This window comes from Nomascus leucogenys, chromosome 1a, assembly GCF_006542625.1.
Source record: "Nomascus leucogenys isolate Asia chromosome 1a, Asia_NLE_v1, whole genome shotgun sequence".
Taxonomy (NCBI): domain Eukaryota; kingdom Metazoa; phylum Chordata; class Mammalia; order Primates; family Hylobatidae; genus Nomascus; species Nomascus leucogenys.
The window spans coordinates 91,870,859-91,886,219 of record NC_044381.1 but is presented as its reverse complement, the minus strand read 5'-3'; the positions used below and the strand labels follow the sequence as shown (position 1 = coordinate 91,886,219).

At 35.6% G+C, this 15,361-nt stretch overlaps 1 protein-coding gene across 4 annotated transcripts in view; it reads right to left on the bottom strand.

Annotated features, from left to right (window-relative positions):
* The window catches only part of AKAP6 (A-kinase anchoring protein 6), a 500,428-nt gene that overhangs the window by 96,640 nt on the left and 388,427 nt on the right, over nucleotides 1-15,361 (bottom strand). For all 4 annotated transcript variants that reach the window (XM_030813201.1, XM_030813191.1, XM_030813206.1 and 1 more), the window contains 2 exons: nucleotides 3,968-4,114; nucleotides 682-906 (listed from right to left, as the gene is read on the bottom strand). In XM_030813201.1, coding sequence (XP_030669061.1) covers nucleotides 682-906; nucleotides 3,968-4,114 — 372 coding nt within the window. The remainder of the gene's footprint in view (nucleotides 1-681; nucleotides 907-3,967; nucleotides 4,115-15,361) is intronic.

Sequence of the window (15,361 nt, the reverse complement as noted above, 5' to 3'; positions counted from 1 at the left end):
ATGGAAAGATTCAAGCAGTATGGGCTAGGTTGGGCAATAGGGGAAAACATTCTAATGTTAAATTGCTTTTAAATAGATTATGTGTAAATGATAGAAACAAACCAGGGGAAATGCCTCTCCATGGACATACAGTGAAAATGAATAGTTGTATGGCTGAGGTTGGTATATTCTATAATGGAATATGCCTGTAATGTAGGAATTTGTTTTACTTTATTTCTTCCCTCCATAAATAGTTGACTCTTTCACATGTAAAAATTATGTTTCCTTTTGTTAGCAGTAATGGAATTCGATTAAATCATGTGTCCTTATCATATCAATTTGTGTAAGTATTTTTATGCAAGTTATTTCTAGAACATTGAAGTCTGTCCTTCAAAGGCCTTAGTAATCTTTAGTGTTTGCTGGTCTGCTTTTAATTCATCAAAGTCCTCCTTCAACAAGCATTGCAAAAAACACACATGCAGCAGAGATTTCCCCTCTACAATGTATATTTGATATGCTTAATGTTCATCTTTATACACACAGAGGCATATAAGAAATGTGGAGGTTGCCTATAAATTCAAGGAAACATTTAGGTGCACAGTGATACACAGATACATGGGTATAATACTTTATGTACTTGATAAATATTTCATCCCTACCATAAAAAGAGCTTTTTATCAACTTTGATTGTTTTTTTATTACCTTAAAGTATTGCAGTTGTTTCTCAGTATTCATTGTTCCTTCCTTTTCTTGTCTCAGACAGGAATTGAAGATGAAAAGCTCTGTATCTCTTAGCCACCCTTTCAGTTCTTTGATCCTGACCTCCAGCTGCCTTACCAGGCTTCCGCTTTCAGGAGAGAGCAGGTCACGTGGACTCGACCCACTGTGCCCTGCCATTGTGTCCTGGATCTTCTCTCCTAGGGTTTTCTAATACATCAGATTAAAAAACAAAAAATAAAACAAACGAACAAAAAAAAAAAAAACCCATGAACAACAGAAAAACAAAAACATAGATTAGCTTAGGTACCAAAAACACATCACGGTTTTGTTGGTAACGAAAGCCACCTGGAAGTGTCCATCTATACCTGCCACCTCACTACTGACATTCAGTTCAGATTAGGTTGTTGTTCCATTTAGTATTCGAATTCTCAGTGCAAGTTGTTCTGAGTACCAGTGGATACTTAAGAAGACCTTATTCACTTACTTTCCTTTAATAGAAAGGAGATTTGGCCCATAGTTCGCAACATAAAAATTCATTTGAATTTTTTGGTCACAGAGAAAAATTCATTTGAATTATCATGATAGGAGTTTATGGTAAAAAATTCTCCACATAAAATGTCCAGGAGATATAAGTTTAATAAATATACTAAAGGGGCCAAGAATAGATCAAGCATGGAGAATTAAATTCCATTTTTTTGTTTTGTGACATGTTCCCGAAACCATATAACTAAAGGGTTTTAAGAAAAGGAAGCCTCCTTGGTGATGCTGTTGATTTTACCTGACTTGGAAATTGTTCAATCCCACAATTCTTTCCATTTTGCATTTTGGATGCTGGACTTTCTAATACCGAATATGTGTTAAAATAATCCCCAATTCACTACACTAGAAGCCTACTTAAATTAGCCACTATGGCAGGAGAGTGTTGTCAGGGAGGGCTCTTTTCTTTTCTTCTTTTTGGTGGAAAGCAGTCCCAATCAATAGGATTTAAATCTATAATGATAAATTAAACCTACAAAAATACGCTTTAAAACACAAATAAAATTAAGTCAACAAACATTCATCTGGTGTGTAGTGTTCTGTAAATAGTATCTTTAGGAGATTGTAGCAGAAAAATAGCCTTTCTTGGCAACACCCTTGTATTTTCACGGTGAAAATATTGATAATTTGAAGACCCTCAGTGGAATCCAGATTTAGCTATTGTTTTTACGCTGTAACAAAAGTAGCAGCAGGAGGTGAAACCAATGCCCTTGGAGGGTAGGGTCACAAAAAAGAATTTATTGCCACTTTTTTGTTCTGGAACAGTTTGCAATCATAAATTCTTCATAAACAGAATACTTCAGAGAATGGTCCGTCTTCATAAATATACGACAGAGGACATCAATTTCATTTAATTCACAATTTGTGTCAGCACAGCAGATGCCAATGCCTGCCTTGATAGGGTTGTTTAATATGCAATTGAGACAGAGTAATATGCAGCACAGGGGACAAAATTTCACAGATTAAACTGTACGCACCACTGACATTTCATTCTAATGTATTTCCATTCCACACTGTTCACCTTAGATGAAAGTAATATTAAAAACCATATCCCTCTATTTTACTATTGTTAGAAGTTAAAATCCTTGTCTTTAATTTTTTTCATGCCAATTAAAATGTAATCATGCCAATTAAAACAGTATGCCTGGTGGTGTTAGTGTGGTACAGGATTTAAAAAAATCTTCCCTCACCCTACTCTCTCACTGCAAACCTGCATGTTGTATTTGAATGATATTTTTTGTCAAAATGGCAACTATTTTTAAAGTCTCTGATTCATAAAGGATAGCTAAATATTATTTCTTTTTTCAATATAATGTTGACTTAAAATTCTGTTGAGGAAGCAATACACGTGACATAAACAATTTTCTAAAAATATTATTGTTATTTATCAAATTACCAATGGATATATTAAAATGCAATGTAAACAGACTTATGGCTACTTTATCAAGCACATAAAGTTGCCATTCTTATCTATGTAGTAAACAACCTTTTAAAATGTCATACACTAACCACATTTCTCCTGTCTGAGATCAATGAATGCTGTAGAATTCGGCAGGTTTTGATTTAAGTCACCGTATTATAAAGTGAAAGCCATTAATTATTATTAAAAGGCAACAATACGTTAGATGAAAAACTTTTAACATTTTAAGTTACTTTGCACAACTGCAGAGTGTAGTGAATTTAAATGAGAAACAAGGACTTAAATCTGCAGTTTTTTAATCTCCTAGATTAGGCATGGCATAAACAGAATACTGGCATTCCTCCAAATCATCAAGGTACATGAAGAGCTTTTTATTCAAAATATTTTTGGAGTATTATTTATCTAAACATTTTTTTAAAAGGTGGAAAAATGGAAGGCATGCAAAATTATGCTCCATAACTGACATTGCCCATACTTGGCTGTTATAATTAATTATTTAGGTAATTGACAAATATAGCTTACCCTTGATTTGAAGTGAAGGCAATTTAGGAGGGAAGCTGATGAAAAAAATACAGTTTAACTTTTCTCTCAGCTGTCTTCCAACAAAAGGACAGTACTGTCTCCTGCACGGTGCCATCCTGGTCTCTGGGTAACAGAATCTCTATATTGCCTTTTTGCCAGATTCTTGCATCTCAGTCTTTGGCTGAGACCCAGCCCATCATTGCGTGAAATGAATTACATGAAACTTTTTTTTTTTTTTGGCTTTTGTTAAAAGTGAGCTGGAAATTGAGGCACAAAACACAGGCTGATTCAATTCTGCAATTCAGATTTGGGTCAAATTTGCATCTTTGTTTTGGTGGCTTTAGTGTGACTTGAAAGCTGTAGTGACAACTCCACTTTTCATCTTAAGGGTATAGTAAATAGTTAAACAGTAGATGTCTCTTACATGTACCTTCAGAATAAATTCTATTAACATTCATTCAAGCGTGACAGTCAGTATATATCAGATATACTGTATTATAGTTGACTTGGTGCATACCCATAATACATGGCATATTTTACTTACTTTTTCATGTATTAAAGAACCAAAATTATTAAAATCTGAGAGGAGACAAGCTCAGAAAAAAAAAATCAACAGAAGAGGAAAAGAAGTGTCTTTCCCATAATAGCATGAATAGCTTGTTTGAAATGTAGGTAGTGAATTGAAAGAGAGAGATATTTGTGCCTCAAATTAGAAATCAGACAGATAGAGTACTTCACTACGCAAAAAATGTACACATAACCTACAAACAGTAATAAAAATGCAAATACCCCAAGCAGTTCCCATTTTTCATTAATTGAATCCACTTTTTCAAGGAGATCATTTGGTAGTAAAACGCCACCTTTCTTCAAAGCTTCAACCTTACTAAGCAGCTCCGTCTTTTTCAGGTGTCTGATGGACATTTCCACACTGTATCGCTAAAATGAAAAGAGAAAAAGAGATACCATTAGGGAGATAGGTGTTCTTAGAAAATCATTGAACACAGAATTTGTGATGCTTATGAGCATTAAAAGTTTTTGTTCCCAATAAAATTTATGGGGAGGCTAAACCTAAGTACTTTGAGTAGATGAAGAATATTGCTGAATATATTATACACACACAGACACACACACACAGTTATTACATTTAGTTGACTAAGATTTATTTCTTAAACTCAAGTTTACCACATATTTGATCTTTAAAATATTCCAAATAGGACAATAACTGGTCTAGGGGGGTTTAATATTACAGTTAATTTTGGCCATTATTCGGCCCCAGAGTGCTGTCCACATCTCATCTCTGCCCCTAAAGGACCAGTCTCAAAGTGAAAGAAATAAAATTATTCATAAAGATTATGTAAGTTATCTGAATTCTCAGTTAACATTTTGTTTTCATTTTCTTTTCCTTAAAAACTCTGTGTGGGCTTGGAGAAAAGGTACATATAGAGAGAAAAAGGAAAGCCAACATTTTAGGAATAGTCACAAATCTATGCTTCCTTATTGATTACTGTAAAATATCCCCCAAATCATAGTTGACAATAGAACCCTCTCCCCCAGTATGTATTATATTCTAACAAACTACCAAGAGAGTCTCTCCTAAAAGATGTTTTGCTGGAGAAAATGTAAGTGCTATTTAATATGACAGTTACTATGGTGATTCTCTTCAAATAACTCTACTTGGATAACTCCATAGTTAGTCCTATATTATGGATAGCCATAAATGACTATGACTGTACTTTATAAATGTACATGTAAAAACACCTCTGAGTAGAAAATCTAGATTCTGGTTAAAATATTAAACATATTTTACATTTTCAGCACATTTCCAAGATATAATAGCAATTTTAAAACTTTTTTCTTTCAGGCACCAAATTTAGGTCACTGAGTTCCATGGTAGTATTTTGTTCCTTTGCCCTAAACGACCAAGGGTGCCCTAAGATAAGCACCTTTATCAGAGTTAACGAGAAAAACTTTTCTCTGGGCAAATAAATAAATCAGTACATTCAAATGTCCCCAAGCACTTGGGTGATTTCACTCACCTTGAAAACATGATATTATATAAGATCCCAAACAAAAATACAATTGGAAGCAGATTAAAGGAAAAGAAGGTATGAAATCACTGTTTTGGTTAATAGATCTTCAGCATTTGCGTGCATATGTTTGCATACTTTTAGTTTCATATTTTAATCTTTCGTTTACACTAAACATGCACATCACTTGTACTATGTAAACTTCTCCAAATGTTAGTCATTTGTGGATCACAGAACAAAATGTTTTAAATGAGGTGATTTAAAGCATTTCATATTATTAATGAATGTTGATCAGGGTGTCAGAGTATCCAAAATTACATGAATATGCATAGTAGAGAAAATCAAGGGTTGCTTTAGAGCACTTTTAGAATTTGGCCTGCGATACAGGAGAAATTCTGATTGCGTTTTCTAATGGAAGGCAATTACCAGGACCATGTTACTCCAGCACTTAGGAAACACGCTGTCCACTTGAATTTTCTGGATTCAATATTCAGAAGTATTCTAGAAACCTAGATAGTGTTTTATTTGTCAGAGTGATGATTGGAGGAGAGGACAATCTGCTTTATGTAATCAGGTTCCCATCTAAAATGATATAGCTGACAAAGATTTACATAATTAATTTGGTGAGATTTCCACATAATATTGGGGGAACCAGTATTTCAGGCAGGCAGAAAAATCTTATTCAAATATTCTACTTATGCCACATGGTATTACTCATTGACAGAGAGAGTCCTCTGGCTGTGCCACTTGGGAATGGCCTCTACCAGTTATCCCTTTAACTTGTGACAAGCTCATCCCCCCTCTTCACCCCAACTTTAAACAGCTCTCACACAGCAGATCAGTCAAGAAAGGAAACAGCTTAGATGTGTCCCATAAAAATGATAGTCTTACACAAATAAAAATACAAAAAGCAATTAATTTAATTTTAGATGTAATAAACCAATCTTCTCTGTCAAATGTGTATAAGTAGTCACTGCAATAGCTATTATAAAAGGTTATTACATTTAAAAGAAACTTGTCTTTATGTATGCCCTCGGTCTTTGTCACCATATAGCCAACTGTCTAAACAGCTTGATGAAAGATGTGATTGATGGACAGTGCCTTCAAACTATAATATAAAAGCTAAGAGTATCTAGTTAATTGTTAGATGTATTGATATATGAATGAAAGGTACTAAAATGTTATATAATTTAAGGTGAAAATATTTATTTTAATTTTTGAAGCACATTGAAGGTTAAATCTAACATGTTTAGGGGCTCAAGCTGTATGTGTAATAATGTCAGGAGCTTATATTTTTGTTGATGCTAGTATGTTTTTGCTCTTCTGTCTCTTAACATCTTTTCAGAAGCATTAGACTCAGAAAATCAACTGCCAGCTCTATCAGTTTTCGGTCATCCTATCAAGTGGGGCTACTTTATCCTGTGGTGAGAAGATAATTTAATCTTCATATTCATTCCACCCACAGCAGAAAGTGAGCAGAGGCTGCCCCATTGTGTCCTGTAGTCTGGGGATGTTATGATATAGACTACTCTTCAATAGGCAAAAATGAGATTAGCAAAGTTAAAGTCAGAAAGCTTTTCTTGAGTGCTAAGGTAAATAAGCATCCAGTATTTAATTTCCCCACAGCACCTGCTGTGGGCCTCTCTGTCTAGTTAAAAATAAAATATACTCTCTTGAAAGGCCATATTTACATTATTAAGTGTATTTGCTTGGCCAATTCAATTTTGACTAATGAAGCCTCCTAATAGATATGTGAATGATCTAAATTAAAAACACAGGACAGTACTATTCTAAATGCCATCCCTGTGTATATAAATATAAAGAAAAACTTTAAAAAAAGGAATTAAAAATAACTACAAACTCTAGCCCACCATTTTAACAAAGAACTAAAGAAGTTGTAGAAAATTCTTATTGAGTACTTACTATTAGCACAAATGCTAAAACTGAATTATAAAACAAAGCCAGCAAAAACAGGAATTTCTGAAATAAATATACTTAGAAATGCATGAAGACTTGATTGAGATAACTTTTTTGACAGTTATGCTAAAGGCTTCCCCGCCACACTGAAGTCCCCCTCCTTTTTTTTTGTTAGAAATCACACCGAAAATTCTGCCCAAATGGAGACTGGAACAATGCCTTGAAACAGTGTTAATTGTCACCATGGAAACCAGAAGAATAAGCCATTTTGAAACTGGTATAGAAGGCACACATTGAGCAACTCAAGCATTTTTCTGCCTCCCTCAATGTTAAGGAACAAGATGCCTTGTCACTGTGAGGTCAGAGAAAGAAAACATCATGAAAGGGTTGTAGATGCTCACTGTCTGGTAAATAAAAAAAATAAAAAATAAACTATATACAGCTAATGCTATAAGACTCTACCGAGTGAATCTTTTTGAAATAGAAGGATCATCAAAAGATGGCCAGGATTGGGGGATGGCTTCCACCTAAGCAAAACTTGAGGGCTATATTATGTGAACCTTGCCCCCAAAGCTCCCTGGGAATTCTGCTGTTGTAATAAAACTTCAGAAGAGGAAAGAAAAAAGGCAGCATGATGGAATTCAAAATAATGCTCTAAAAGCACACAGAGAGATTAAGACATCCATTGTAAGACTTTTGTATGGTGCTTCTGTTGGTTATGCTGAAAAGAGACCAGACATTGCTGAACAGAGAGTGAAGCTTTGGCTGCGAGAAACACACAAATTAAACTAAAGACATTTCTTGATTATTAGAATAGGGCTGTTGTATTCTGTGTCATCAGGGTTTGAGCATTTACATCTTACACCATATTACTTTTAACTGAGCTTCAGTTGACTTTGTACTAGGAAAAGTTAAAACAAGGAAAATGATCTAGTTATTAGAATGACAGGATTGAACGTCTTTCCTGGTACAAATATAATGCCACAAACACCTGTTTATCCAGCAAGATTCCCTTTCCCATATATGCATGATTGACTGATAGATATGATAGATAGATAGATAGACAGACAGATAGATAGAATACACTGAGAAAATAAAATATATCTTACTTAGTCTATCAGTAAGAAAGCAAATGCTAGGAACATACCAAAACACCAAACTGTTGGCAAAATAATGTGTGAAAATATGCATTTAAAAAAAAAAAAAAATCCAGGGATGTGTCTATTTACAACTCTCACGTGTTTTCTGGCTAGTGTTTGCCCTCCTCATTCGAGGCTTCATGGTGGCCCCTCAGCAAGTCCATGCCTAATGCCATTCAGTGGTGAACAAAGAGTCTTTTTGTATAGAAGTCCAGCATCCAAGCTCAGCTGTACATGCAGAGTGCAGGAATCTGCTAGAGGCCAGTGTTGCCTTTGCAGCAGCTCTTGTGCTGCCCCCCTTTTCAGAAGACTTGTGTGTAGCATCTCACAATGCATATGATGCTGCACATGGAGTCAGTACCACCAACACTTCAAGAAGATGTTCAAAATTGAATAAAAGGGTTCAAGCCCAAGACAAATAATAGTCGTTATTTCTTGCAAACTCCTTGTATTTTACCATTAGAATTTATGGTGAGTAATTGCATAGAGAAATTATAAAGACTCCTACAATTGTCCTTGTAAATTAATAATAGGTTTTCCTGATTGGGATAAATTTGCTGCTGAGCCTTTGGAAAAATTAAAAAGTGCAATGTCATTTAAAATTGCCAGAACTCGCACAGCAAATTACACCTGAGGTTAAGAATTGAGTTTTCCCCCTCTTCTAGCTTATTCCATTTGCATGATCTGGAAATCACATTACGCTGGCCATGTACTGTTAATTGGACATAGATTGCATTATCTTTAATATAAATCAAACTACAAATATTAAAATGAATTGCAAATTCCCTAATAGAAGATCATAAAACAATCTTTTTTAAAATATCTCCCATTAATAATTTAATTCCAATTATATCACTCAGAAAACTTAAGTAGGAGACCTGGCAACTTATTTCTCCAATCATTTCTTTTAAATAACAAATATCTAAGCCTTTAAAAATAAATGTAGCTAGACTCTAGTCTAAGTGACTTCTAAGTCACTGTTACAGAACAAAAACAAAAACACCAATAACTGAAAACTTTCATGTCAATTTCATATAAAATATTGCATAAGGACGCCAAGTCTACCTGTCTCCTTTCTTTCCTACCCATGTCAACAGTGAGAAAAAAGTCTCCTATAGGTAAAATTTAGTAAGTTTAAGAACTATTTTGACCATACCCTGTAAAATTATAATATTGATTATTATTTTTCTATTTACTTTTTTAAACGGTTCTCTATCCCCTTAGATATTTCTATAAATTTGATATCTTTCTGAAGCCTTTGTATGGCCTTTAATGAGTTTATATTAAATATTTAATACTGTTTAGGGCATATCCACTACTACCAAAAACAGTCATATTCCCAGCAGTCCCACTGTTTCAGGCAGAGGACTTGATTGATCCTCCTAGCCTGAATTGAGTAGAATGAAAAGAAGCAGTTGGAAAATAGCTGCAATCATTTAATGCAGATGACCTCTGACAGCCTCGCAGCTCTTCTATCTGAACAGAAATTTGCATGGGGTCTCTGTGCAGAGGAACAATGTAACCTAAATGGTAGACAATCTTTATTCTAATGAAGTGGGTGTCAAGGTCAATGTAAAACTGCAATGATAAATGGTGCACCACTAGGCAAGAGAAGTTGCATAGGCATTGTAGTGCTTTCACATTAATTGAAGACTGAAATGCACTGCGTGAAAAGCACAAGCCTCTCTTTTCACCATAATGTGTTAATGCGCCAATACCAAAATGATTTCTTCAAGATGTTTGCCTGTTGACATGTATCTTACTGCAAAAATAACACAAATATAAAATTATGGCAAAAAATGGACATTTTTAGAATTTAATGTTTTCCTGGAATCGAATTACAAAAATTAAACAAAACGCTCCCAAATGATGTCCTCACACCTAATGTAATTCCTTTGATCCCTTTTTCTTTTCTTTTTCTATTTAGACCTGTCTTTAATTAGTTTTAACCAAGCAACCTTTTACAGAACCCTTCATTTGGGTACTTTCATGTTGAGCAAACTGTAAAAGAAGACTGAGGAGAGGAGAATCACTCAAATATTATTTTTTCCCCTCACTTCTAAGTTTTCTGCTTAGTCTGCAGTAAAGATCTTCAGGTGTTGTTTGTCCTGAATGAAAATGTAATGAAAAGTCTATGGTGTGTAAAAGAAAATAACTATTTTCTAGTGTGGGAACTGGAAAACCTTAATCTGGTTGTTGGAAATTGCCAAAATGACTGCACAGAAAGAATTACACCATGACTTCAATTGGTCTAGCAATTTTGTGGCAGTCAATATTTTTCATCCCATAAAAATAAGGATAGTAAGCTGCTTTTTAAAAATCCTGATCTACTTAAGCCTGTAAAAGGGACATTGTTTGCTAATACACTCATTAGCAACCAAGCACTTTAACTTCATCAATTAAACAGGAAATGGAGTTGCATCATTTAGTTTCATAATTTGCTAAAATACTGATAAGAGCATATTATTAACCATTCTGAAAACATTTCCAGGCTCAACTCATAATACCTTATAAACTGCATTTTTATGGTTGATATTTTTTTCAGATTCTGGTAAACTCTATGATATAGCTACATTTCCAACACTACACTTCCTGTTACAAATAGATTTTAATAAAGCAATTACAGTTATAATAGTCAGGAATGGTCTGTAGGTGTGCAGTCTTGGTGACAGAAGGCTATTAATATCCTTTACTATAAAATAAATGATATTGCTAGTCTGCAACTCTGATGTAAAAACAAATTGTCTCAAACGGAAATCAACATTCCTGAAATGGTAATTCAGAGAAAAAAAAAATCCAACATGAAGGAGGATAGTGAAAAAGAAAAAAAAAAAGTTACTGATGAAACTGTTTAAAAAACTGTACAGCTTCATCTGTGTGTGATTTGTCAGGTCTGAAGCTTTGACGTGCCCAAGGGGCAGACCCCAGCGGGGAGTAGGCTGCCGAGCTAAATAGCTGTGAAAGAAGTCTTAATGTAGGATGGAATTCAAACTAACCTTGACATGACCTCGGGAAAAATATGCAAAAAGTAAAATGAATGCTCTCTGCAAGATACATCCTAATTTTGTGGTAGAGCTGGTTAGTTTTACAAACATAACTGAGACCTTAAAAGAAAAATAGAAAGCTAGTAAAAGGGGAAAAGTTTAGAATTCAGGCAAAAAACGTAAGCAGGCATGTGTTACTGTGAAGGCATGTGAACCATTTGGAACGAATCCAAATAAAAACCCACACCGAACAATATTGTTGTCAGCCTGTCTATTCAGGAAAATTGTTTTTTTTTTTTTTTAGGTTGAATATAAATGACACAAAGCCAAGATTACATCATTGCATTACAAAGTCTGTTGTGGCTTTTAGCTGAACAAGCCCCACGGATCTATTGGTTTAGGACAGTAATTCAGTAAGGAGGTTTTAACGTGCTATTTTTTCCTCCAGTGTCAATAAAAAATACAGAAATTTAAGGAAGAAATATCCCATGTGCTCTCTAGTCTATTTCTTGCTTTTGATCTGTATTTGATAAGCTGAACTCCAGTTTTAGTTGATGCATTCAGTCCTGATTTGACTCTATTACAAATTTTCCCTGTTTTGAAATGATCAGCTTAGTAGGAAGGCATTTGCTCTAACTCCTTAGCCAAGAACTGGCTAACTCACTGGATATATGGAAATTTTAATTGAGTGTCAACTTGTGTAGAAATTCAATCCTATTACCTTCTCAATGCAATTTTGTAGCAATACCAGTTATTTACTACACTACTAACCAGATTTTAAACATAATTAAATTGCTAAGAACACACACCCAAAATCTAATGGCTTAAATCCCTTCACCAAGGATGTGAATTCCTGGATCGGGTATATGTGCTTCCATTAGATTTTCATAAGCATAAAGTGAGCAGATGGATGCAATCATTTAGAAGCACAGAGAGTTTTACTGAGGACCTGTTGAACAACCATATGTAAAGATCATTGTTTAATGGATATTATGCCATAGGTCTCTTCTTTGGTCCATTCTTATTAAATATTTTATTAATGACATAGATAAAGAAAATATGAATATGGCATATTGATCAGATTGGCAGATTATACTAATGTCACTGATCAATAAAGTATAATATATATTTTAGCTCAGAGATCATAAACTCAAATACCTAAATGTAGCAGTATGCTAGTAAACTGGTTCTCTAAGGAAAAAAAAAGAAGAAGAAAGAGAAGAAAAAAAGACCTGATTTGCAGTGTTCGTTGATTTCCCTGGTGTAAATACTCCCACTGTGGCTGATTCCAATCTACCAATGGTGGTTGCTGCTGGTAAAATTCCTGAATATTTAACAATATGCTCTCATAAGTCAGTATTAGTCAGCTCCAACACCTCACTACCAGGCAGATGATATTAAGGAATTGAGTAGGGCAAGGATAAATCCTCTTCTCTCTTTCATATTCTAACTATTGCTACTGTCATAAAAAAGAGGACTATTTTTTTTAAAATAAAATAAAGACAATGCATAAATGTGACTATTACTAATATCTAATATCAGTAAGAGATAAGCAGGCATAGTGTGAACCGTGGAGGATGGGAGAGCATATGCCTCATCTAAAAGGGGCAACCCTTAACTCAGCTCTGCCAACTGTTACCCTGTGGAAATATGGCTTCGACATGGGTTCAGTATGGCAAGACATATACATTTTAAAGCCTATACACACACACACACACACACACACACACACACACACATATATATATATATTATGTGAAGTCTCAAAATTGTTATATGTTGCATTAAAACTTTTTAACACTACACAGACCAAACTATGTCTCTGGATATGAATCTGCAGGCAACTATTTTATAATGTCTATTTCAGATGATAATAGACTCTAAAAGGAACAAAACATGCTGCCATAATGAGTTAAATCTAAGAAGGAGAAATGACAAATGTAAAGTCAGACAGAGTTAATAACCACCCCATTTCACCCCACTACCCCCACTCCAAAACAATAAAAAGTTTTAAACTGCATAAAGAATGGAGGTGACGAGGCTTCACTTGCCTTTAGGTTCAATGTGAGTCAATGGACAATGGAAGGTAGATGTAAATTTTTTAAAAAGTGAGATAGGAGAGTTCCCTTGACCCCTTCACAGACTTGTGATAGAGCTGTGGCTTGTTTACTCGGCCACCTGCACTTAAACCCCTTGCAGGAGGGGGGAGCACGCAGGTGAGTGGTTGCAGGAGCCAGGGCAAGTGATTTTGGGTGCCAGCAGGAAAAAACCCTGCACTGGCCCACGGCAGCGTCTAGGGGTTGCCCATAACCTCTGGAGCCTCAGAGGGCACATGTTACAAACAATGCTCTTTTAGCATTTGCCGTCCATGGATGGTGTTAAACAGCTTAGCGAAGAGTCAGCGTGATAGCCTTTTTGGGTTCCCACACCCGGTGCATCCTGAATTCTTGTCCAGCATCCAGGAAGAATTAGGTCACACAAATGGATTGAAAGGCGATGTATGCGGAAGATTTTACTGAGTGATGGAAGTGGCTCTCAGTGGAATGGGGAGCTGGGAAGGGGATGGAGTGGGATGATAATCTTTCCCTAGAGTTTGGCCATCCCTGGCTGAACTCCTCTCTGACTGTCCGCAGCCAGCCAAACTCCTCTTGACATTCAGACGCTTGTTCTCTTCTCTCCTTCTCTGCTGCACTGCTCTGCTCTGCCAGTGGAGCTTGGGGTTTTTATGGGTACAGGGTAGGGGGCGTGGTGGGCCAGGGTGGTTTTGGAAAAGGCAACATTCGGGCAGGAAAACAGGAATGCATGTTCTCATTTAGGGCTGCAGTTCCAGGCTTGAGGGTGGAGCCCTTGCCAGGGACCCTGCCCTCTTCTACCCAATATTTCCCTGCTTCCTGTCCATATTGAAAGGAAATATGATTTTGGATTGAATTAAGACAAACACAGGGTTAAAAAAAGAAAGGTAATGGATATATTAGTTTGACTGTGATTTGCCAGGCCCCAACCTTGTACTGCTTGCATTCCATTTTCCAAAAGAGACCTAGACAATGTATTAAATGTTCCAAAAAAAGCACTTCAGTAAGGGAGAAGATTCAATACTTCCCCAAGGGTCAAGCTGTTGAATGAGCTAAAGGTATTCAGCTAAGAGGGCAAATAAAAGTTAGAGGTGAAAGAAGAGAGGAAGGACATGTTAGCAGACTTTGAATTTTTAGAGGACTTTCGCATAAAAAATATTAATTTGTTCCATCTGACCTCAGAGGTCAGACTGGGGGGTCAAAGGCTGAAGCTTGAGTAGGAACACAGCATGAGAGATAGTGAGTTCCCATTCATCAGAGGTGTTCAGGCAGAGATGAGAAGTCTACCTGGCTGGGATATATTATGGGCAAATGAAGCATTGAATGAGGATTGGCTTGGAACATAGAGCCTAAAGTTCCTCTCTGTTTTAGAAAGTTGAGCTTCTTTGCATCCACATTCATAAGATCAGCCATAACAATTACATTATCCCAGGTAAAAGAAATGCCAAGACTGAAAATCACCAAGTTAAGAAGAAGGTGTCACTCGCTGGAACAAGATTCAGAAACAAGATTCTCATGCAGAAAAACCTGAGAGAACAACAATGGAGCAAAGACACAACTACATAAAACGTAAGCTGTATAATCTAAGCTAAGATGGGCTATAGAGAACCAAAAGAAAGGGCAGGGTTAACTGAAAATTCTAAAACTGTCTTCAATCTATCCTACTTTAGAGAGGTGTTTCACTGAATCTGAGGTACAGAATGAAACATTTCAAGTCTTTTTATCTGATAAATATAGGAGACTTCTACTATAGAATTTATGTGGTTAGGTTCATATTTTAACAACGTCCTTCCTGTAAATTTTTTTAAAAGACATAAACTTCAAGATAAATATCACCCTCAAAAATTTCCGTCATCAATACAGACTTTCTTCAGTAGATATCGAAGATGTGCATTATAACCCTTGCTACCAGCAGCATGGGCATAATTGCAATTTCTCCTCCATGCTATGAAACTTCAGGGTTGTGCTATATTACATTGAAAATCTACACATCTCAAAGGGTTTTCTGTGCATTCCAATGCACCTTAGTGACGATGTGGATCAT